Genomic DNA, 24,802 nt, shown 5'->3' on the forward strand with positions numbered 1-24,802 from the left:
GATTAACATGAGCTCCTATCTTTTTAATATCCTAGAATGATTTGTGCAACGTTCTATCGCATGCAGCTACAGGACTAGAGAAGTGTAAAGTAAAAAAAAGTCACTCCAATGAAGAGGTTAATATTGCTTTATATTTGGTGTCCATCGAAAAGGGCAGTGCAATTCAGGTTTGCCTAAATCAAGTTGTGTTTAGCCAACAAACCTTGCTTTGTGAGGATGTAAAGCATATGCAGTTACGCATCATTTGTGGCGACAGCTGTGTTGTTGGTGGGGTCCTTTGCACTGCAGACAGGTGGGATGAGAACATAGTCCGGGCAATAATAGGTGGGATGATACTTGGATAAAAGTAAAATGTGAAAAATAAAAGTAAATTTGAAAACGTATAAAATGAAGATGTCATGGGAAGGGTAAAAGAGAAAGCTGGATCACTTCCCACAAACATTCCATCAACCAAAATGGAAACTTATTTCACAGATTAGTATGTATTATTCACAAAGGAGGTCGCATATAAGAATTGATTCTGGTACAAATTCAGAAAGTGGTCTTGTCACCATAGCAACTACTGAAATACTACAATCGGAAGGATTATTTTGTTGTTGCCACTATGTCCCATAAATTAGTGTAATGGCTTAAAAAGAGCATCACCTTTTGCACTATATACTTGTTTACTATGACAGGATATTATCTGATTGCGGTAGCACCTTGAAGTCACAAGTGCACAATGAGATGAACTGAATGGTGTTGCCGAAGAGGGCTATTCCAAAATTATTGCTCATTACTAACATTTCTAAATCATTTGTTATTTTATTTCACATTTTGACAACCTTTTATTGTGAGGCTAAAAAAAATAAAATAAATAAAAAATTGAGTCTTAATAAAATCTAATCCACATTATGCCCCAATGCAACCCTCCACTTTCTGCCCTATATTCTTATGACCCTCAGCTCTTTCGGAGTTGTTCAGGCATCGTAGTCATTGAGTATTTGTCCTCTATCGTTTCTGGTTGGTTGCTTTGGTGGTTGGCCACCTGTCAATCTTTGCACCAAAATAACTTTTTATACATAGAATTTAATCTAAGACTTTTCATTTGTTGCTCACTTTTTCTCCCCTTGTTGTACATAGGTGAGGAGATTGGCATGCTTGAAGATATGGCCATTGGTATTTCAGATTTAAAGCACGTATTATTTAAGATAACAGAAGCCAAATCAGATGACTTCCTGCCAGTTGTCACTGGAAGACGGTAAGCATTTTCTTTGCCAGATATGAGGTTTCACACATCTGTTGATATTGGATTAAATAAGCATTTATTGTTTATGGGAGAGCAGAATATTTCACTAGTAATTAGTGTCCTAATGCATTATGTTGATATTACCATAGTTAATTAGTTAATTAAGTCACAGGTTCTGTCTGTTCCTGTTAGTAGATTTGATTTTTGGAATGTCTGTCATCTTCATTTGCACATAATGGCAAAAACAAACCTTTTAGTTAGCAGACAGAACGTAATATATATTTTTTTTAAAGTTGGCTTTTTATCTGCTTCTGTATTCATTTTCTCAAAAAATTGTCTGGTGAGAAAGTTGTCAGTGATGGGCAGTTTCCCGCCACTAATGTCATGCTACATTTCCAGAAACAGAAACTCGGATACAGTACTGGGTTTTTACTACATTTTATACTTATGTTTGGAGAAGACCACAATAATTTAATAATAATGTTTAATGATGAATAATTCTCGCAAAATACAAAAAACATTACCAGCTAAGTAAATACCTAGAACAGAGGTGTACAAATTTCAGGCCATCGGGCTGTCGCATGTTGAGCTCAAACATCTTAAACAAAATTGTTGAAAATGGTTAAATCACTTATGTTCAAGTAGGGAAAATACAATTTCTGGACTGTTCCCCAGGGCCCGGTGTTGAAGATTCCCCAATTAGAACTACACACCAAATGGAGGTTCCAGCGTATTTTTTCAGTGTATTTTCATACATTACCCTGCAGCTATTAAATACTGTGCTGGTCTGTCAAACTATTGCTTTTGGCCATGGCCCTGGTTAGATGTATTTTTTTAGTTGGTATTATATTCTAATTTATTTTGTTTATATTGTTGTGCTTCTAGCGGGTGCTTTGTGGTAGAGATCAAACTTCCCACAAAAATGTTTGAGCTTCTACCTCAAGGAATTAAAGATGGTAAAATGCTGTCGGTCTACCCAGTGTTTTTTAATGTCGGCATTAACGAACAGCAAACAATTGCCGAAAGGTAAGATTGCAGCGAAGCTCTTACGCAATTTATTTCAATTTTAGACATATTTATCCATAATTTTCGAGTTTAGAAAAGCTTAATTAAATGAGCTGTAAATCCCTGAGTTTGCATGCGGGAGCTTTTATTCCATTAAATTGTGCAAAACATCTGATTGTAGATTTAGTACATTTTATTACTAATCTAAATTACATTACATGTTTGAGAATGAGGAAGAAATACTTTATGAGAAACACCATCGGGAATCAATGCTATCCCACGTTTAGGGAAAGTCTTATAGATTAAAAACAAGTTTTCCTTTCAGCATTAAATATTGTTTAGTGTATTACAGAAAGTTTGGTTATTATATTATGTTTGCTTTTTGCCTCTTGGTCCGCTGTTCTTCAGGTGTTATTTAAGTACCATTTTTTTTTTTTTGCAAATACCACTCTTTGGTAATTGCTTTATGGCAGATCACATTTAGCTGAGATTTACCACTAAGAGTTATGGGTAATGTACCAGATAAAGAACTGATATACCAATTGCCATGTCTGTTGCAGAGAATTAAGATGAAATAATTGGAAGGCTATTTGGTTTTAAAAAAAATCTTACACCAGAAATGATTGATGTATGATGCGGGTTTTTGTTAGGAATTTAGATTTCATCTCCCTAAACTCTGGCATTTTGTACCCAAGAGTTATGTTTTTTGTCAGTTCATCTCCTTAACCAAGGTTACAACTACCAGAGAGTTAGAAGCACGAGGATACTTAGCTGAAATGCACAGCAGAATCCTTAAACCTGATGCAGCAAAACATTATAAAAAAGAAAAGTAATAAAACAATATAAAAGCAAAGCCAGTTTACAAGAAGGATTAGCTTCGTTTATCACTGTCAGTCACCAACGTCACCATTGTTTATGACTGGTTTATTACTTTTCACAGCGTAAGCCTTGTTTCCCTTTGTGAACTTTTGCAGATTTGGCGATACCTCTTTACAAGAAAGTATTAACCAAGAGAACGTGGAGCACTTGAAAGAATATTATAGGCTTTGTACAGAAAAAAGCACTCCAGACTGTAAGTATAACATACAGAAGAATGATTACAATAAATCTATTTATATCTTACTTCTAGATATTATTTTTGTTGTTCTGTTTTTGTCTGGTCTGGCAAAAGGGAGAAATAACCATTGTAATTCTCTCTAAAATAAATATAAATCATATAAAACATCTCACAAACTGGCTGAATGAAAGGTAACAAGTACAACAAATTAAACAACAAGACAGCCAGAGAGATCACTTTTATTTTGTATTATTAATTGTACACACATTAACAATTGATGTCTCGATTCTAACACTTGTATAATGATTACGATTAATTTTTCATATACCTTTTTCATATATGCTATTTATTGAGCACTATGGTTCACATTTTATACCATTAACTGTTATATAGTTTATGCCTTGGTTGTAATATATGTTACTCTTTCCTTCCCTTTCCTAAATGTTAGATTGTGACTGTTTAAAGCATGTTATTTATAGGAACATGCGTGTCAGTCACAGCAAGAATTGAAACATGTGCTTGGCATGGTGACCAGACAAATTAGTGTACATATAGTTCAGATAATGTCAGGGGGTACATTGGTCAGGAAAACAGGGGCCTCATACGAGCACCCTAGCGGCCAAGGTCCCATACAATTATACCAGCTGTTCTTGTGGTCCTGTATATGTGGAAAATAGAGCAAAACAAATTACCGGAGCACACTGCGTTAAAATAAATGCATATATAAATATCTGCAAATTATAAATCATCATGCCATATCTCAAATCCACATGGGGTATTTACATCTCATGGTCTCTCCGGCAGAATTAATCACTCGCCTACCTCCTGTGAAGGTGTTCTCAGCAGTTGGCCTTAGTGTCATAGCACAGCACAGTGTGCAACAGGACACAGCCAGGAAGTACTAAGTGCGGCCTGCTGTTACAAAAACAACCAGGGACAGTTAAAGTAAATAGATTTTAATATGTTGCTTGATGCCTAGACATTACACATTACATTTAGCCAGAATGTAATCAAATACGGAAGAAGAGCATGGTAATAAAGTAAAAGAATATGAAAGTGCATCTCACATGGCAAAATCGGAGAGACTGAAGCTAATGGTCGTATTATGGATGGTTGGGCGGAACACCATTTCTTACTAGAACACACCAGCTTTATCACCCTCTTTCTTAGTTCCTATTTAAATGCAATGGGATGACATAATTGAAACAAAATGTTGTGGCAATCTGATGCTTGCCTGCCTTAGAAATAAATGCCTCTACTTCGCCATAAAATGGATGTTCTGCAAAAAGCTTTTGTCTCACTAAGCATTTGTAGGTGCAGAAGAAGCCCATTAACTTATGACAGAGATGTGTTTTATCGAGAGAGGCTCCTAAACCACGCTAGCAGAACAGTCACTTTGCGGGAGTTTTATATAGCATTTGTTTGACAGGTCCATACATTTTGAGATAAACTGACTTGATATTTTGAGAAGAAAAATGCAATGGCTGTGTTAATCATAAACTTTAGTTTCGGGCCACCACCATTTATGCTTAAGTCAGGTCATGTAGGGGGAGCTAAGGTTACTAATACCGACACACATAACAATAACCAGCCGTGGTTGGCCCAAGCTTCCGAACCGTGTCCTGTCAGAATAGTTTGCTGTGGAAAACTAGCTGGACTTTGTTGTGTAATACAAGTACAAAGCAGTCGTTATTTTTAGCTCAAAACAATGTTCTATGCACGTCTTATGTATAGAATTAAAAAAATTGTCACCACGATATCAAACGTATTAATGATGTTTTTGTGTATGCGTGAACTGTTATTTTTTGTGCTGTTTGTGAGAGCTGCCACATCACATTTTAACTTGCTGATTCGCCCTTAGATATTCGTGATAATGGCTTTACAGAGGAACTGTATGGTTGTAAACAATCTTTAATGCCAAAGGCTTATATTCTGTCTGCTGAAGCAATGCGCAGAGCGTAGGAAGTGTGTTATGACTTCCTACTCGGGCTGACAGAAGGGTTCAAATGAGATGTGTATAGAGGCATCGGGTAAATGAGGCAAAATGTGCATGAAGTGCTATGATCGGGATTTTGGTGGATGTCAGAACTAATAAACACAAATTTGAAGTAATTCAAAAATGGGAGATTAAAGAAAAATATTATCATAATATTGACAGTTTTTGAGTGCAGGAATAAACGCAGCTTTATTCCAAATGTGACAGTCTCTCTTAAACATGTTATAATTGTTATTATAGGGACCCTCCAGTGTCCCAGGGGGCCCCCTTCCTCGAAGGGGTCCCTTCTCTCAATGGCCAAAAGGACTGCAGGATGGCCAGATTGTTTTTGCATTGCAGTTGGTTCTTTTCCATTATCATTATGGCAAACTCTCCCCTAGTAAAATGCCACCTTTGTGGGAACTCTGTGGAGGTCAAGGTAATGAGACTTAATTGTAGCTTCACCTATATTCATTTTGTTTAACCATTTTAAACGTGTGTCAGTAATTTGGCCTGTATTCCACACAGTATCTGTGCAAATCCCTTAATTTATTTTTCTTTCATTTTTGAATGTATGGGGGCTGCACACTAGGCTGCTTGCTAGCATGAATCCAATAGGCATGATCCTTGCTAACATGCAGATCTGTGATTGTGACATAACAGGTGTCCCTCACTCCAAAACCGCTTTCCCTAATTCCCCTTTTTTTAAATAAATAATGTGCTGGTAAGCTTTTGTGGATCACAAACTCCATCACCTCTCCAGACCCACTCAGCCAGAGTGATGAAGATGAGAGTTGATGGGAATTGTAGTCAGATGCAAAATATTGACATAGTTTTTGAATGTACCCCTTCTTCTGAAATATGGTATGTGCTATCACATGGTATGTGCATGGGCTTCGTGTACAATCTACATGTATGTAGCACTACATTTATGTGATAATTTTAATATGTGGGGTAGGTGCTTCCTTTAAAAAAAAAAAATAAGAAAAAAATGGTTTTAGCCCCATTTACTACTTAGTTTGGCATAGATGGGGACATAATGTAAGTAAAAATATGTTTTGGGGTTTTTCTTTCGTATTTTACATATTATATTGTGAATGTATGCACGGTATTCCCTAGGTAAAGTGAAAGTGCTTTTGAAGTCTATACAAAATTTATAATGTACATTTTACATGAAAATATTCCTTTTTTACTTGTACAATCTCCAGGCTGCATCTCATCACTGAATCCATACAGTGGGCTGTTCTTTTGTTTCTAAAGGGATAATAGAAAAATGAGGAAAAAAAGCTAGTCTGTGTAGTCTATTAATTAAATATTTTTATTATTAAACAACTGTAGACATTTTTAGAACATTCTGATTTCCAGTCCACTCACAACAAGGACCACCTGACGGCACTACGCAATTAATTTCTGAATTTTGTAAAGGAATTGTGGTGGGATTCTCATGTTCCTTTGAGCGTAATGCATTTACTTTCTACCTACACGCTGTCATTCCACTGAAAAGTCCAGAAGTCTGAGATATAATCTCCAGATGAACACTTGCCATTAGTTATTACATCTCTTCCAATTTTCAGGCAGGTGAACAAACTGCAACCATCGCACAGAAGAAAAAGCAGAGAACGCCAGTGCTGTCACATGAGATCATAGAGTAAAACATAACACTGTTCACAGCGCTGAAACCTATTGTGTTGACTTGTCAGTGTTTATTGCTATGATGACTCTTAAGTAAAAATCAGAACCTATCATCATGACTTGTCACGTACAGAGTTCATCAGCACGGAACAAAGAATCTCACAACTACAAAATATCAGTATAATGTTTATGATAAACTTTTAATATATAAAAAAGGATTGTGTCCCTCATACCCGTCTAATTTAAACATGCATGGGATAGGCAAAAGCTATTCTGAATCGACCTGTTTCTGTGACTGTTTTATTATTCAATATCACCTTAGTTCGTGTTTTTATGGGTCTATGAGTAAGAGGTGTTTCAAAAGGGGAAAAAATGTGGTTAGAGTATTAATGAAAAATAATGTCCTTACACACATTGATTAAGCAGCATTTTTATACTGCACTGTAAGTATGAAACTTAATTCATGGCATATGTGTAATGAAAATGAACGACAGCAGTAAAGATGACATAGATGTTAGAAAATATAATGTAAATCCATTTACAAGGTTTAATATATTTATGATTTCTGTGCTACTGTGGTACTTGGGGGTCAGGGGGGGTATTGCTCTATCTGCACCCTTTTCATGAGTTTCCTCTGTAAACTCACAGACACCAGTCCTTCTATAATAACAAGGGCTTTAGTTATCAGTTACAGCTGTATTTGTATCATTTTTGTGTTCTTTGAGTTTTTATTTTCTTGCACCGCCTTTGTGTAAATCTGCTTTGGGCAAAACTGCATAGCACACAAAGAGAGTGTTATGAAGGGCTACTTGGGTGGACTTGGCCCCTGGGCTGAATGGAGCCAGTCCTCCCCTGGTAGCACAAACTTTTTATCATGGTCTTCTGGATAATTGCATTGGGCATGGATAACACATTCTAAGACTTTTTTCCTCTTCATTTTTACATTTCTTAGGAAAAAAACAAGTTTATCTGCTAATACTTCTTTTTAGCTTGGCTTGTGCTTTTAAACTTAAGCCTGTTTATGCTACACATTTCGATTAATCTGCTCACATTGAACCAGGTAGATTCCTGAAGGGAAGCCATACTAGTCTAGTTTGGGTATGACCTCATAATAAAAATCCTCATTTTAAAAATACAGCTTATTTTTAATTGCATCATTTGTTTTCACTTTAGGCCTCCAGTTATTCCAGGAACAAAGTGACTTGAAAGAACTTCTCGAAAACCTTCACCAAAACACACAAGCCAAAAAGAGGAAAAACATTGAGATCATGTCATTGGCAGCTACTGTAAGTCACCCGGACATGTTAATGGCTTTATATCATGTTTTATGGCAGAGACAATTCTAACAAAATTACTATTACCATCAAGTTCTAGGCATACTGGTTGTTTAATTTGTAATTTGGTTCTAATGCCCTCACTGCCTTTATGCAAACTGTTGCTTTAGTGACATGGTGGCTTAGGTGAAATCTCATTAACATGAAGCTGATGTAAACTCCATTTTAAAATAGACAAAGAAAATGAGAGCAGCATTCTTCTTCTTCTTCAACAATATCCTTTTTATACAGACATAAATGTTTAAAATCCAAGAATCAGAAAACATCCTATCCTCTTCAATTTACCAGTATTTGTAACTAAACACACCTTCGTAGTTATTTAAAAGAAAAACCAAAACGTTTGGCAAAAAAAGTTTTGTCCACTCCCTGTTCCATGATCCTGGGCAAAAGAGTTGAGTTGGTCGCTTAAAGGTTCACTCAAGAACCGGAGTGCTCGGGAAGGATGGCTATGCATTAGGCCTAGCTGTGCTTCCTGACAAAAATTAGAGGTTTATTATACTACTAAGTAAAATCCACCTCCTTTTACTGAAGGCAAAAATGTTTACTTTGCTGATCCCTTGAGGAAAAAAATCAGTGCGACTGCCACTTTAATTTTAATATTCTAGTATAAATATTTTTTTATTATTACTATTAACATTATAATGTTCATTCCTTTTGGACAAAATGCATTTCTAGAATAAAGATTTATTTAATATTTGCCTTCATTCAGGCATGAAACTGTATTAATTGCCATTAGATTTGTTGGCACATTACGGAATGCTGAAATGAGTCTGATTGCAATTTTCAAGAATGAGCAATAAAGTACTCTAATAAATTGACTGTGGTGGCCATAGTAATGACCTGGAAATATTGTTTTACATCAATAGTTTTCAGCATAACAAATATTAGAGCGGTAATTCTCAGTGGGTAACTAGTTATGTTTCCAGTACAGACACATAAATACGTTCATAGTCTACGCGTTGCTTCCCTAAGGCTCATGAGCCTTTATTGATCGCTGCATGCTTATAGGCTGCAGATCTGCTTAAGCCAGACATGAAGCAATAACTACATACAAGAAAAATAATATTTGGTCATATTGATATTTTTTCTCACATATTTCAGTTGGCACTATTAGTACATAAGATCTGTTAGTAAATTAATAGCATATCCTACACATTTGTTTTATTTTGAATTAGTCCACTTTTTTGTGTTGTAGTCCTATGGATCTGTAGTATAAATATGGCAGTTTTTTTAGTATCTGGTATTTCCAAATTTTTGAATGTTTGAATCTGTTATGTTTCATTTACGGTATGCAGTGAAATACCCTTATGGTATTACAAGCAGGAGAACATCTATCGATCTTTAGGTCCATTAAAATGCCATTCAACTTGGTCGAGTGAAAAGATATAGCATGAAGTCTTCTTAATGGCGTCTTTTCATGTGGAAATATCAGAAGTGTGACTTTTTAGAACAAGAAAGGATTCAATGGAAACTAACGCTGTGCATAACATTTCTACAGCGGTACAGAATATGCCCCCCAGGAATGGGGCAATTCTTCTAAATCTCTTTATGCATTTGCAAGGGGAAGAAAATGGTAATTTAAACGGCACACTTATCTTTAGCATTAAAGTGCATATGACGGCTGGAGTGTCCCATTAATGAGAATGGTCCGATAAATTGCAGAATAAGTAAAGTATTAATAAATGTAGTATACACAATATTTGTTCAGATGCATACCCAAAGTTTTCAGAAAGAAGGCTAAACTTTCTACAGGGAAGCCGGTCTGTCAAAGGGTAAATTGAGGGAGGTTATAAGAGCAGGTGCTGAAATAAACGTGCGCAGAGATGCAGGGGTGGAATTTAGGAAGGCAAAAACAAAAAAACTGGTAATGTTGAGAGGGTTGAGTAGTTGGTTGTTTACTACACTTTTTTCCCTGATGTAAAACAGTAGCCTAATGGATTTTTCCTACACTTAAGAATCCCAAAGGCACTTCAGTAGCTTTGTTGATGTCTGCACAGAATGTCCCTATCTTTTATAACGTATCTGTGCTAGTACACTCCCTGTATGTGATTCACAATTTGATGCTTTACTGGCTTTGTGTATTCGTATATTGCTGCTAAAGAAAGGGACAACTTATAAAGTAAAAAAGATCAAACATGTCCAACAGTCCTCTTAATTCAAGGACTGTTTCACTAGCACTAAATGCCTGTAACTATCAACACATCAAACACGGTAGTTTATTGTGAGAAACAATGTAGTTTGTTTAATTAATATATATATATATATATAATATTTATAATATATAATATTTTACCTAAATATGGTTCCACTGTGCTGGACTCTATATTAAATAATACTCTTACAAAACATGCTTGATAAGATAAAACAATATTTATATAATGTGTTTACTTTACATATTATAGCAGTAAAGCCTTAAAGTAGGCCAAACACCTTACAAAGAAAGGAAAAACAATTGGCAATCAGTAAATCATCAACATGTGCCTATGTCGGGGTTGCCTACCCATAGACTTATGACCATTATGGGGCTCCCTATAACTTTCTGGCCTACAATAAAATTAAAAAGAGACACAAGGACCTAAATCCTTTAATTAAAAGCAAATACCTTCTTATTGAGAAATAATGCTACCACCTTACTACAAAGACATCAACAGCAGATCATAGCAGTTTAGAGTGTCCCAGAAGCAGAGTCTTTCTTGTGGCCCCATACAAAGACAGCACTTATCCCACAAAGCAAATCGACATTTGAGTGAACTCTGAATTATCATTCTGTGACCATTTATAAAGTCAGTTGCTTAGAGCAGAGCTTCTGAGCTGCATTCTTTATTCCAGCTCTCATAAAGAAATATATTTAACATGAGCCCTCATTGCACCATGCTGGTTTTCTTTTCAAAAACAAGTTGCACTGCAGGATCATATCCCTTAATACATATTCAAGTGCTTTCCCTGCGATTTATGTTAAAGTTATTGACCAGAAACGTGATTATTGTGATCAAGCTGTATCTCCAATTATATTTCACTTCTTTGAGCTAATCTCATGGCGCTGCTATACCTGCTGTAATGTAATCGTTGAAGATTAATTTAAATTGTCTACCAGTGACTGAACTATGCTCTTTAAGAACCTTTAACAGTGAATGCCTGCAAATGCCTGGTTCTTTTTTTACATGAGCTTTCAAAGATAGTTTCCTCACTCAGCCATTGAAATATAAGGGCCAGAGAGGGGACTACTCATACTGAATGCACTTAATATAAAGACTATTTTAAAATAACCTGTTAAATTCAATGAACAGAGAGATCACCAAAGCTTCCTCAGATAGATGAATCTTGTAAAAGTCCCAGTGAAATACTCCACTGTAGATTAGGGTGACCAAAAGTCCCAACTTTCCGGGAATAACCACTGATTAAGGCTGATATCCTTTTGCCTTCAATGTCTTTACCATAGTTAATATCATTATATTAACTCCCACCAGCAAATTTTATTTGTTGAAAACCACCATTGGAAATAACACGAATGTTCCTACAGTACAGCATTGCGGAATATGATGGCGATGCTTAAATCAATACGATAGCCTTAAATGAGATAGCAATTATTTGTTACAGTGATGTTCAAATCTCATAAAAATTTATTTCTGATGACAGTTCCTTTATCATTTATATGGATTTTGTTTTTCATTTTATCACACACTGTGTATACTTAATTTGTCTGCGTGTAACTTGTTGGGATTATACAGATAAAGCTATAAAACATGTCCCTGGATTTCATTATAAAAATCTGGTCAATGTACTCCAGAAATTGTGAAAGAATCCATTTCTTGTCTGGACTGTGTTTTCTGAGGGCTACAATGTAACTGTATCTATTATGAATTGCGGCGTGGAGGATCTAGTGCCCATCACGTACAAATTTGGGTTCCACTCAATGTTCTTATGAATGCGTTTATTAGGGCATAAAGCTTCAGAAAACTCTGTGCCAGAGGGGTGAGCAACAGGGTGACCACATCAGCCTTGTTTTCCAGGACGTGTATAATTTGTACTTATTGCTGACCAGCCCAGATAAAATGCTGCCCTGCATTACAGGGGATGTATACTACAGGGCAGCATTTTATCTGGGCTGGTCAGTAATATGTAAAAATTATACGTGTCCTGGAAAACATGGCCATTGTGGTCACTCTAGTTAGCAAATAATTACATTACAATGCATTGCCCAGCATAGTGTGGAAGAATATAGGGTTAATGTCAGAGATTAAGGGAAGAAAGCAGAGCAATTAAAGCTGATAATGTTGAGAGGAGAATATTGGTTGTTCACTTCACTTTTTCAATGCTTCTTTCCCTGATGTAAACCAGTAATGGATTTTCCTACACTTAAGAAATCCCAATGGTATTTAGTAGCTTTGTTGGTATCTGCACAGAATGTCCCCATCTTTTGAAACATACCTGTGCTAGCACATGTCCATCGCGTACCCTGCCATTCGATGCTTCACTGAAATTTGCATCTAGATTTGGCCATTAAACAAAGGGAAAACTTCTAAAGCAAAACAGATCAAACATGTCCAACCTTCTTATGCCACCACCCCTTAGAGACACAAAAGGAGGGCCCTGCTTAAATAAGCTATAACTATGTTACTACATGTATTGCTTCTGCCCTGGTTTCTGTATTATGCAACACTCTCGTGCTTTATAATAAAAAAGAAAACAATATGTGTATGTACATTATGCATTTAATGGGTTTATGAAATAATAGATCCTTCTGTCATTGGTCCCCTACCTATGGTCACCTGACCACTAAGGGCCTCCATATTGTATGAAACCACACAGGGTAGGAAATCTTGTCTTACTGGAAGTATAACAAGTTATAAGTATAAGTTATTAGGCAAGCATATTTTCTTTAATTTAGCAGCACATTTCTTTTGTGTAAGCACATTAGAAGCATATTAAAACATTATAACTTTTTTATTGCTGTCGATCATTGTGATAGAGAGGATAACTCAAGGGAGATGGAACCAGGGTAATTAAGAATCTTTGAAACGACTGAAGCCCTTTAACAATGTTAATAATCTGTTGATTCACACAAAACGTGTTTTTATGACTGAAAATATAAGGTAGATATGTAACCCAATACATATTTTTTTGTAATTGATTCTGTTAGATTTGCCGCAAAATGAACGGCGTTCGATTCACATGCTGTAAAAGTGCCAAAGACAGGACCTCTATGTCAGTAACATTGGAACAATGCTCAGTCTTAAGAGATGAACATGACCTACACAAAGACTACTTCATCCGGGCACTTGACTGTATGAGAAGGTATGTATTCACCAACAGTTTTTTTTTATATTATATTTTTTCCCACACACAAAAAACGTTTTGTTATTTTTACAATTGGAATACATTCTATCAATTATGTCCATGATAAGACAAGAGCACATTCTCTGTCCAGGGGAGTTAGGAAAAGTAGAAGTTAAGATGTTTTTAGACCCATTCATATTCTTGATTTGGTTTAATTCAAGTGTAAGTGCCTCAATAAGATGTTTAAGGAAAGCCAAGTTCATTTTTTCTTCATCTAGATAATAGTGTAATTGATTGTAACCAAAGAGAATATTTAAATATAATTTTAATTGACAACATGAGTAAACACAAGATGCAGATTTTAAAATTATGATTTCATTTATTCAAGGTAAAGTGTTAATCAAAACCTATATCATGATGTGAAAAAGCAATTGTCCCCTAAACCTAATAACTGGTTGAGCCACCCTTGGTGGCAACAAAAGTAATCAAACAGTAGCAATAACAGACAATGACTCTGTTACAACGCTATGGAGGCATTTTGGCCCAATCTTCTTGGCAGAATTATTTTAATTGAGCCACATTGGAAAGTTTTCGTGTATGAACTGCATTTTTAAGGTCATGCCACAGCATATCAATCAGTCGGGACTTTGACCTACATTTAGTTTCTTTTGAGCCCTTCGGGTCGACATGCTTCAGGTCATTGTCCTGCTGCATAAAACACCTGCATTTGAGCTTTAGGTCACTAACTGAAGGCCAGACATGGATTTTCTGGTGAAGAGCTGAATTCATGGTTCCATCAATTATGGCAAGTCGCTCATAACCTGAAGTGTCAAAGCAACCCCAGACCATCACACTACCACCACCGTGCTTGACTTTTGGTATGATGTTCTTATTGTGGAATGCTGTGTTAGCGTTACGCCAGATATAACTGGACTAGTGTCTTCCAGGAAGTTCCACTTTTGACTCGTGTGTCTACAGAATATTACCCCAAAAGTCTTTGGAGTCATCAAGGTATTTTTTTGGCAAATCTAAAACAGGGCTTTGTGTTCTTTTTGGTCAGCAGTGGTTTTCGCCTTGTCCCATGGACATTTTCGCATAGTCTTTCTTTTTGTGAAATTGTGAACACTGGCCTTAACTGAGGGAAGTAAGGCCTGCAGTTCGTTACATATTAGTCTGGGTTTTTTGTGCCCACCTGTAACGTTCACCCTTCGCTGGCTGGACTTGTTTAAACTTTGAGTTGCTCATTCCCGTTTCCAGCCACTAGTGGCCGCCCTTGCCACTCAGAACCACTCAGACTGATTATCAGGTCCAGCTGCAGTTGATTACATGATCAAGACAGCCTTTATAAACCTGCCCAGCCCTGCAGTCTGGGCCTTGACATTGACGTTTAGGACTACCTGTTTGGTGCCTGATCTGTTCCTGCTTTGGTGCCTGATCTGTTCCTGCTTTGGTGCCTGATCTGTTCCTGCTTTGGTGCCTGATCTGTTCCTGTTTTGGTTCCTGATTTGTTCCTGAGTTGCGGCCAGCGCCCCACTAGTGGACTCCCAAGTTGAGTGCCCAGCAAGTGGGCAACCTGCCGTGTGCCCTGCAAGTGGGCTTCCTGCCGTGTGTGCCCCAACTAGAGGGCTTCCTGCCGTGTGTGCCCCAACCAGAGGGCTTCCTGCCGTGTGTGCCCCAACCAGAGGGCTTCCTGCCGTGTGTGCCCCAACCAGAGGGCTTCCTGCCGTATGTGCCCCAACCAGAGGGCTTCCTGCCGTATGTGCCCCAACCAGAGGGCTTCCTGCCGTGTGTGCCCCAACCAGAGGGCTTCCTGCCGTGTGTGCCCCAACCAGAGGGCTTCCTGCCGTGTGTGCCCCAACCAGAGGGCTTCCTGCCGTGTGTGCCCCAACCAGAGGGCTTCCTGCCGTGTGTGCCCCAACCAGAGGGCTTCCTGCCGTGTGTGCCCCAACCAGAGGGCTTCCTGCCGTGTGTGCCCCAACCATAATACATAATAGTACATAATAACTCTCTTTGTGCGATTTGCTCGAGTCCCAGAGCCTTATGACTTTGTTACCCTTTCCAGACTGATAGATGTCAATGACCTTGTTTCTCATCTCTTCTTGAATTTCTTTAGATTGCAGCATCATGCGCTGCTTTTTGAGACCTTTTAGTTTAGCCTACTTCACTTTGCTTTGTAAACATTAACTGGGACAAATATGCAAACATAAGAGAAAGGGGCAAATACAACTTACAGTGCTGTGAAAAAAGTATGTTCTTCATTTCCTCTCACGTAGACTTTTTTGGATTGTTCCTTTGGATGAGGGGTATCAGCTGATTGCTCCATTTGTCTGCTTTTTAGTTGCATTCATTTTTAGAGGCAGTTAAGTGAAGGCAATGAGAGTCCTTTTCTATGTTGTAGTTGTGAACAGTTAAAGTGCTTGTTAAATCAAACACCTTATCAAAATTCAGATAGCTTTATAGAAAGTATATCTCTGCAAAACAAAACAGCCCCACAGACATTCTGCACTTTTGGTTGGGCTACATAATCTCTTAGGACACATTTTCCAGTCAAGAACAACCCCAGAGGCTTATTCTTTTATACTCTGAATCAATAAAATCTTCAGCAGATCCTAAAAGCTTCCAAATAGCTTTAAATAATAGCTCTGTGTAGTGCTCCTCAGTCTTTCAATTCTACTGTAATGTCTTTCAAGAAATAATTCAGACATTGTTTTTACCAAACAGGAGGGTAAGTCACCCTATTGTAGCTGGTATCTCTTTAATATGGGTCCACGTTTTTCTATTGGTGCATGTTTTTAGTTCCAGTGTCTGTGTGATGCAAATGTTTTTTGCACATATTAGGGCTTAAATTCAATTGTTGTGACACAAGACATTTAACCCTGAACACAGAGGGATATAATATTTAGTCCCTGTAATGCTGGGGACATAATTTTCTGCACTGTGGTGTTCTGCATTACTGATGGTCAGGGCGTCAGGTTATCTAATGACAGCTTCACCCTCCTAAAGGAGCAACATAACAGTATTCAAGGCGGGATACTTTAGTCCCATAAAGCCCTTGCAGAGTTTTAATACTAGTCTAGTATATACTGTGTTGTATTTCTAAATGTGTGTATTTTATATATAATATATACATTGACGGAGCTGGATAGTCCGACCGACTACCTCCGCTGACTTGTGCTCCCTTAGCCTGAGACAACACACTCTTTTCCCATTTTTCCAGTCACTAGCCGAGACTCAGTGTAGGGTATAACCAAAACGAAGATGTGCTTTACTTTTCACCCACGGCCGGATGCGTCATCTCCCGCGGACTCCCTCAGCCGCTGGGGAGTGATGCCGCCTGCATCCCCTTCCTGGTGCTCCCACTGTCGCTGAGGTAATGGGCCGGCTGTCAGCCGCTGGGGAGGGAGGACAATATCCTCAGCTCCCGGAATTGGGATCTGCGGCTGGGCAGGGAGGACAGGTTCCTCCGCTCCTGGACTTGTGAGCCGCCGCTGGGGAGGCTGGCCAGCTGCGCCATCTCCCGGGCACTCACCCACCCGCTGGAGAGTGATGACACCTGCAACTCCTCCCCGGTGCTCCGGCTGCCACTGGGGAGATGGGCCGGCTCCCGCATCTCCCTGGATCCCAGTAGCCGTTGCAGGTGGGGGACAGAGGCCAGCAGCACTTTCTTGTTACAACATGACTTTTCCCCTGTGCACAAATTCAAGGTCCATAAAGACTCCATATGAATGCCCATGGTTTTGGAATAAGATGTCCACAAACTCTCAGTGTGATGGTCAGCTGTTCACATATTTTTGGTCATGTGGTGTATATTATCCCAACTCCAGGATGCTCTCAAAATTCATACAAAGTAAAAATAAGTAAAACAAAATTAAATGCCTTGCGCAAAATGTTATTTAATATGAATATGAAAGTTTGTCAAGATAAATAAGATTAATGCACACATTCATATGTCAAAATTGATAACTGAATTCCCTTATACTGTAGATTGTACCGTATTTGCTTGATTATAAGACGACCCTGATTATAAGACGACCCCCCAAAATCTAAATATTAATTTAGGAAAAAAACAAAAAGCCTGAATATAAGACGACCATATAGGAAAAAAGTTTTACTAGTAAATATTAATTAATGTAAACAAGTTTTTCATATTAAATAAAAGCTATGATTGAGAAAAATATATATTTTTTTAATTTCCTTTTATTTGCCAACCTGCCCCCCAGTTATGCACATCTGCCCCCAGGGTTGCCACTCTGCCCCAGAAATGCCTTATACCCCCTATTTGCCACTCTGCCCCATTTCTGGAGGTATATATATATAACTGCTAACAGCAATCACACTCCTATCAAGCCAAGGCAGCCAGTACATGCTGTAACCTGGGGATGATAGGAGTGTGAGTACAGCCTCCCTATGCCATGCTACCACCACCACCCTTACACATCCATGCTATCACACACACACACTCATTCACAAACATTTAAATACTCATTCATTCCATTAATCACACATACTTGCTCAAAAACCCTCCCCCACCCCCTTACCTGAACTGCAGATCTCTCACTCAAAGACTTCTGCAGGGGCCCGGCTGTGCGAGCAACTTCTCTGGCCCCGCCCCCAGAGGAAGGAGGGGGGAGGCAGAGTTTTGTGACACTCTTCTAGCTTCCTGTTCTCCTGCTGCTCGCGACCAAAGCACCGGTAAGCAGCCGGCTCCAGCGGACATTTTTTTTGAGGTCTGATTAGAAGACGACCTCGATTAGAAGACAAGGGGTATTTTTCAGAGCATTTGCTCTGAAAAAAACCTCGTCTTATAATCGAGCAAATACGGTAAATTACAAGCAGGACCCTGTGTTATCTAATGATAGCAGAGATAGCGATCCTATTAATTTCAGTGGTTTCCTGGCACTGATTGGCTGCTTTAAGTGGCCAATAAGTGGCAAGAATAATCAGACTACTGAAGAGCTTATACATAGAGAATTGTTTTTTTGCTTAACCAAAGACAAGTCCTATTTAATGCTTATATCCGTATACCGCTTATACTAGGGCTAAATCTGTGGTACAGCAACACTTTTAACCCACTAAGACTCCCATTCAGAGTGTATGTTTGAAGGGAGGGCAAGGGGCAATGATGGCACAGAGCAGCTGTTGAAGAGGGTGAGAGCTCTATGAGTTATTATTATCTTTTTATTAAATAGCGCCAACGATTTATGCAGCACTTCATACAATACGTAAATTCAATGGTTATGACAAGACTAGAATTGACGGACTAAGACAAACTAATACATCAGATGGAGAGAGCCCTGCTCGCAAGCTTACAATCTTGAGTTGCACAGATAATAGGAAAGTGTGTGTGGATGTGTGTGTGTACGTGTATGGTGTGTGTGTATGTGTTACTGTGTATGTATGTATGTGTAATTGTATGATGTTAAGTGAGTGAATGTTATTGTATAGCAGTAAAGTGTGTAGTATGTGTTTTACTGTATGGCATTAGAGTGTGCATGTGAATGGTGTTAGCCTGTGTGTATTTATATGGTGGCTAACACGTATGTTTGAATGTGTGCTGTTACCATGTGTGAGTGTATGCTGTTACCATGCGTTTATGGTGTTAATATGTGTGTGTGTCAGGGTATGGTATGTGTTTTAGTTAGCTGAGGACGCTGAAAAAATACTGCACCCAGGCTGTATTAACCCTCGGCTAACCCCTGATCCATACCTGCAAAATAGCTTAGTCCAGGATAATAATCATTTTGTCTCTGTCTGCCCCATAGCACTTGGCTAATTATGAATATTTAAATTTATTAAAAAAAGAAACATGTTTCAAATGAAACCCAGTACAGTCAATTGTGTTATATTATTAGTACTTTCTTTTAAATTAGCTTACAATTTCCCTGGCACAGCAAGTCCTCTATTGATGTTCTCTTGAAGCAAGTTATAAAGCTGCCTAATGGCACTTCATAAATAAGCCTGACATCTTGCAGTCCTTAATAAAGTATGCCTTTGTTCCTTGACAGTTAAAGTTTTTTACTTTTTAGGTTTCAGTGAATATATATGTTATGTTCTCTTGTAAGTCACGAAATGCTATAATCACACACGGTCTTATCCAGGATTATAAAAAAAAAATCATTTGGTAGGTCTTGTAGGCGAAATAATGATCTGTCCTGTGAACCTCAGCAGGCATGCAGATCAATATAATTATAAAGAAATGCCATGAATTAGAGAGAAAACTGGATCAGCAGTTTTTGCAACCTGAGCATTGTGGAGCGTAAGGTACAAACATTGCTTGCAGCATGCTGATGTACTTACAGATCACACCGTGAATTAGCTACCAAACAGGGAAACGGTCCAAATGTCCATATTTTATTTTCTTCTTAATAACACAAGGTTTCTTAACCTCAGGAGTACAGCTTCCAAAGCACTTGTACACAACTGAGATGCAGTTAGAGCCTATTGAATTGGCAAAAGTTACTATTTCGCATTATGCCGGTTCATATAAATGCTGTTACCATTTGTACAGTTGCATTTTACATTTAAAACACATATTTCACATCATGCCATCATTTTCCCCCCTGGAAAAAATACTTTTGTTAACACCTAAGATTGCAAAAAGTTGCGATCGCTGTTCAAGTCAGCTTCACACAACAATTGGTAGTCAGTTTTCACATCCAAAATCCTCTATGATTATTATTTGTTTCTGGCATCTGGCCATGGACCAGAAAAGAATTCCTACAGCTGTTTTTCTTTTGCTTAGCAGCACATTAAAACCTTTAATGTTGCTAGAAAATATGTACAGAATTTTAGTTTTCAGTAAGATAAACATAAAAAGAACAGTATAATACATATTTGCACACAGTCACGTGCTTGCTTTAATATCCTTATTTACTTACATAGAAGGATATGTAACAGAGAAAAAGTTCTGGAAAGGGTCTGGAAAGTGTTCCACCACTCTTATTGTGAACTACTATAAATTATGACAATTTAAACAATAATTATTAATAAACATATAAAAATATATAAATAACAAATTGTTGCGTCTTTATTTGCAATAGGACTGCAGCTTCACATATGATATTTCCGAAGTCAACTCAGGCTACTTCCACCCCTTGGTGTCCACCTCCAAAAGGTGAAGCTTAACTTTAGAGAACGCTGGATCCACTGCCTGTAAACCACACTAGGATCATATTTATGAAATAAACTAAAATGCAGGCAAACACACTTTGCTGTTATTGATTGCAATGACTACTTTGGTCAGATTATAAAAAATGGTTGTTACTATAAGAAAGACAGGCCATATGAAGCCTAATAAGGTGTCTAATTAAGGATAATACTGTGATTTATATATATGTATGTGTATGTGTGTATTTTGTAAATTCATATCTCTGTTGTGCGTGTGTTTTTGTTTTATTGTACAAATACACTTGAATGATATAGAATTCTTTAAGAATACTATATTAGATATAAAGGGCATAGATAGGGAAGCAACTAAGAAAATAAACACTGAACAAAGCAATAGTTAGGTGTATGACGATATGGCTTGGTCCCTTGAGTCTGGATTATTGAGATGGATAGTGGCATAAATAGAATTCTACATGGCCCTGTACAGCTGTATAATCCTTTACTGAAATTTTAAATTAGGACATGCTGAATGTTCTTGATGTACAATTTTATACTGTAGAATTTGATTTGTAATAATGAGGTTATGTAAAAATATTTGTTATGTTACCTAACATACTAGATGTACGGAAACATATTGTACAAAACCTAAAATAAAAGGCATTCTGAAAAATGAATGAACAGTGACAGTTGAAGTTTAATATTGTGAATTCCACATGCTTGATTAACCCAGCTAATCTCTCCCATTACCTTACTTACTTTGAATAAGAAAATCAAATGTGCATTTATCTTTTTTTTTTTAAATGTGACATGAGATAAATTGCATTAAATGCAGGTAAATGCACATGGCCATGCGGACAGATTCTTATATTCAAGAGTGTTTTGTAATGTTAGGGGTTGGGAGGTCTGGATAGATGTTTTTTTTTTAATCTAGGGTATTTTATGAGAGGTTATCAACGTAATTATAGTAATTGCATTTTCCGCTGAAAATCACAGCTGTTGATATAAGCAAATAAAAATGTCACAGGCAAGTATGATTGTAGGGTATTTAGAGAATCTGCCCTAATATCCCTGGCCATTGGTGTGCAGGAAAATTTTATTTTAAGGACACATGAGAATGGAGTTATCTCAAGAGTGTGGACTTTTACTGCCTGCTTTTTCTTTCTTCTTTGTAGAATTAATGCTAATCAAATGCACGTTCTAACTTTCATTTCTATAACTTTGTTCTGTTTTGTTCCTAACTACAATCATCTAACAGTGGACAAGCCCAGGGAGTGCTGAATGAGTCAGATGATCCCGAGAAAGGCTGTGTAACAGATAACAAGCCAACCTCTCGTCACTTCTATCCTGTCGCCTTGCTTCTTGTCAGCTCGCATTTGTTAGTTGTGTGGCTTATTCTAAGTCTTGCTTTGCTATTAGCCAAATATCAATAATATGCACTTTTCCTATTCTTAATTTTAACGGATGGTAATGATATTTTAATTTGTACAATATATTTTTAATCATTTATACTCTGGACCCAAAATGTGTCCCTTGAACCATTGTTCAAAATGTAAATACAAAAATAAGAGAAAATTGCGTAATTTTATTAGTTTCATTATAGTACTTATTGTATTCACTTATATTGCATTATTTTGATTACACATCTTTTGTAGTCTTTTTTTTTTATTGTTTTACTCATCTTCTTTGTTGCCTTGGGTGGAAAATGTCTAAATATAGTTATTTAAGGGAAATCTCGAGAAAAGACAATGTTCTGTAATAAAGAAAAGTTCTGAATGCTGAAAAATGGAATGCTTAAAAGGCAAATTAGTTTTAAGATTTACATTGTATGTACAAAGAGCAATTCTGGTAAAAAGTAATAAAAGTGGAGCAACACGTCTAGCAACTAATATTCCTACCAAATGCACTAGTTTGAACCAGAACTGTAATTGTTGGAGAAAAAAAAGTATTTTCTGCGATATATGTCATAGAAGCCCTTAAATAGCATTATTCAGCAGTATAGTTTAATAAAAAATAATAGATTTGGCTAGAGGTTTGAAAGAAAGATACATGTAGGGACAAATAGAGGGTGCAAGAAGGGGTTAATGTACAGCACATAACACCATTCTTGTTTAAAAAATGTTTAAAAATGTCATTTGCGTGATTGTGTGTCATGAGAGGTACATAGCAAATTGATATGTTTCTTTTTACCTTATATCACATATAAGGTAACACATGCCATCGCTTGTTGTATTTGGACAAGATTTGGAAATATCCTCCTTGAAGGAAAACGCAGCTCACCCCCACCAGGTTATTCCAGTCTGGACTCCTCAAGCTGTTGTTACACTGATTCCCAAAACGTTTTGGTTTTTTTAGTTAACATTTTTGCAGATTATAAAGTAAAATGTTGCAGGTCCTGTACAGCATGTTATTTAAGTTAACTCTTTGCATGCAAAAAAAAAACACAAAACATTTTACATTCCGACACAGATAAAGGTTTCCCCTACAGCAATATAGTGCATGGTAAAAGAACACCGCAAGGGCTACGTATGCTTTGAGAGCAGGTGAACCTTGAATGGGGTATGATGAGCCTTTTCACCTTGTGATGAAGGACATTTTACTGACTCAAACTAATAACTGATGTTCGTGAAGACTTTGAATATGTCACCAATGGGTGATATATTTTTGAAGGAATGCCAGGAAATAAGTGTGTTAGAGCTAATGAATGACCTTTCAGTGATATTGAAAGTGATATTAAAGTTATACATTCCTGCTAAATATATTTTTCTTTTAATATGATAATTAACTTTATGGTAGTTTCAGTGGTAAAAAGTCCTTCTTCACATGAAGTTAACATTTTTTTGGCCATTAGTGCTTCTGTACGAGTAAGTCACCACCCTATGACGTGTAGTTTCTGCAATCGTGTGTTGGGAGTAAATTGGTTCTTAAAACCAAATTCTGTTTTGTAATTAAAGCAACCTGTATCACATTATTTGTGTTTACTCTTCTGACACTTTTATATATGTTTGTTTTTTTATCATTTTTCCTGAATGTGTTGGTTTAAGAAAGTGCAACCAGTTTTTTGTACTTTATGTCAATATGCACTTTTCTTTGTACAATAATGAAAAATACTATAATGAAGTTAAAAAAAAAAAAAAAAGGTTAGCATTAATTGATCAGAATGAAAAATGTTTTAAGTATTATTTACAAATCTTTATGGCCAGATATATTTCATGCCTTATTGTATGTAAGATTTAAATCGGATTTCTAGATTTACAATTATAATTGTAAAATTATATTTGTAATTTTTAATCTAATCAAAAGAGGGTATTTCTAAGTGAATATAGGATTTAATTATATGTATGGGGAAATGTATCAGTGTTTCAGAGTGCGTGTGATTTGCAGGGTTACTATGAGCTCCTGTTGCTCCTGTGCAACCTACAATAAATAGATTTAATACCACTCTTTACACTCACGTGAGAGAAAATGCTGCTGAGTGGATTTTAAACACTGATGTTTCATGGTGGTTCTGAGGGCATTTTACTATATTGGTCTGGCCTTTGGATTTTAATCTGTAAGATGTATCATCACTTGTGAAAAAAAAGAACAAAATGTATAGTTGAAACCTTGTTATTTTTACTTAAAGACTGCAACGATCAAATAAAAGATATTTCTGTAGCTTGTGTTTCATGAAGTTGTCCTTTCTTTCCCTCCTACCAGAGAAGGATGTCGCATAGAGAATGTGCAGAAGAATATCAATTGCAGGAAATATGCATTCAACGTGATACAGCTGCTGACTTTCCCAAAGTACTACAGACCGCCAGATGGGACCTATGGAAAAGTTCACAATTGATTATAGGGAATGTTCTAACACAAATCTGCACATTGTCACACATCACGGACTGTACTTCATAGTCTGGAGTACATATAACAAGGCATTCACAAGCAATGGATGTTTTTTAGTGGCACATTTGGGAGCATAGATTGCTGTTTGTAATAAAGGAGATTTATTCGAGATTAGTGTAAAGGTTGCAATAGGGCAGGGGTGCTGAACTCGACCTTGAGTGCCACACAAATGGATACCAAAGACAGGTGATTCTGTCGATTCCAGTGAGCTAAACAGTTGTAGGTGTTCAAGCTGCTCATTCTGTATGCAGCCATCAATGCTGTGGAATCACAATCCCATGTAATATAAAAGGTAACGGGCATAC

General features: G+C 37.2%; 1 protein-coding gene across 6 annotated transcripts in view; it reads left to right on the top strand.

Annotated features, from left to right (window-relative positions):
* LOC149287424 (inositol polyphosphate 4-phosphatase type II-like) overlaps nucleotides 1-24,444 on the top strand; it is a 164,349-nt gene extending 139,905 nt beyond the window's left edge. For 3 of the 6 annotated variants that reach the window (XM_089492952.1, XM_089492953.1, XM_089492954.1), the window contains 6 exons: nucleotides 1,123-1,240; nucleotides 2,114-2,254; nucleotides 3,208-3,305; nucleotides 8,071-8,183; nucleotides 13,372-13,526; nucleotides 24,312-24,444. In XM_089492952.1, coding sequence (XP_089349078.1) covers nucleotides 1,123-1,240; nucleotides 2,114-2,254; nucleotides 3,208-3,305; nucleotides 8,071-8,183; nucleotides 13,372-13,526; nucleotides 24,312-24,444 — 758 coding nt within the window. Of the gene's footprint in view, nucleotides 1-1,122; nucleotides 1,241-2,113; nucleotides 2,255-3,207; nucleotides 3,306-8,070; nucleotides 8,184-13,371; nucleotides 13,527-21,870; nucleotides 22,046-24,311 lie in introns of those variants that run through there. The other 3 variants (XM_089492950.1, XM_089492951.1, XM_089492955.1) reach the window with 2 other exon arrangements.
* The last annotated feature ends 358 nt before the right edge of the window (nucleotides 24,445-24,802 follow it).

The sequence above is a fragment of the Sceloporus occidentalis genome, unplaced genomic scaffold (genome assembly GCF_023333645.1).
Source record: "Sceloporus occidentalis isolate IW3139 unplaced genomic scaffold, rSceOcc1.0.p SCAF_61, whole genome shotgun sequence".
NCBI lineage: Eukaryota > Metazoa > Chordata > Lepidosauria > Squamata > Phrynosomatidae > Sceloporus > Sceloporus occidentalis.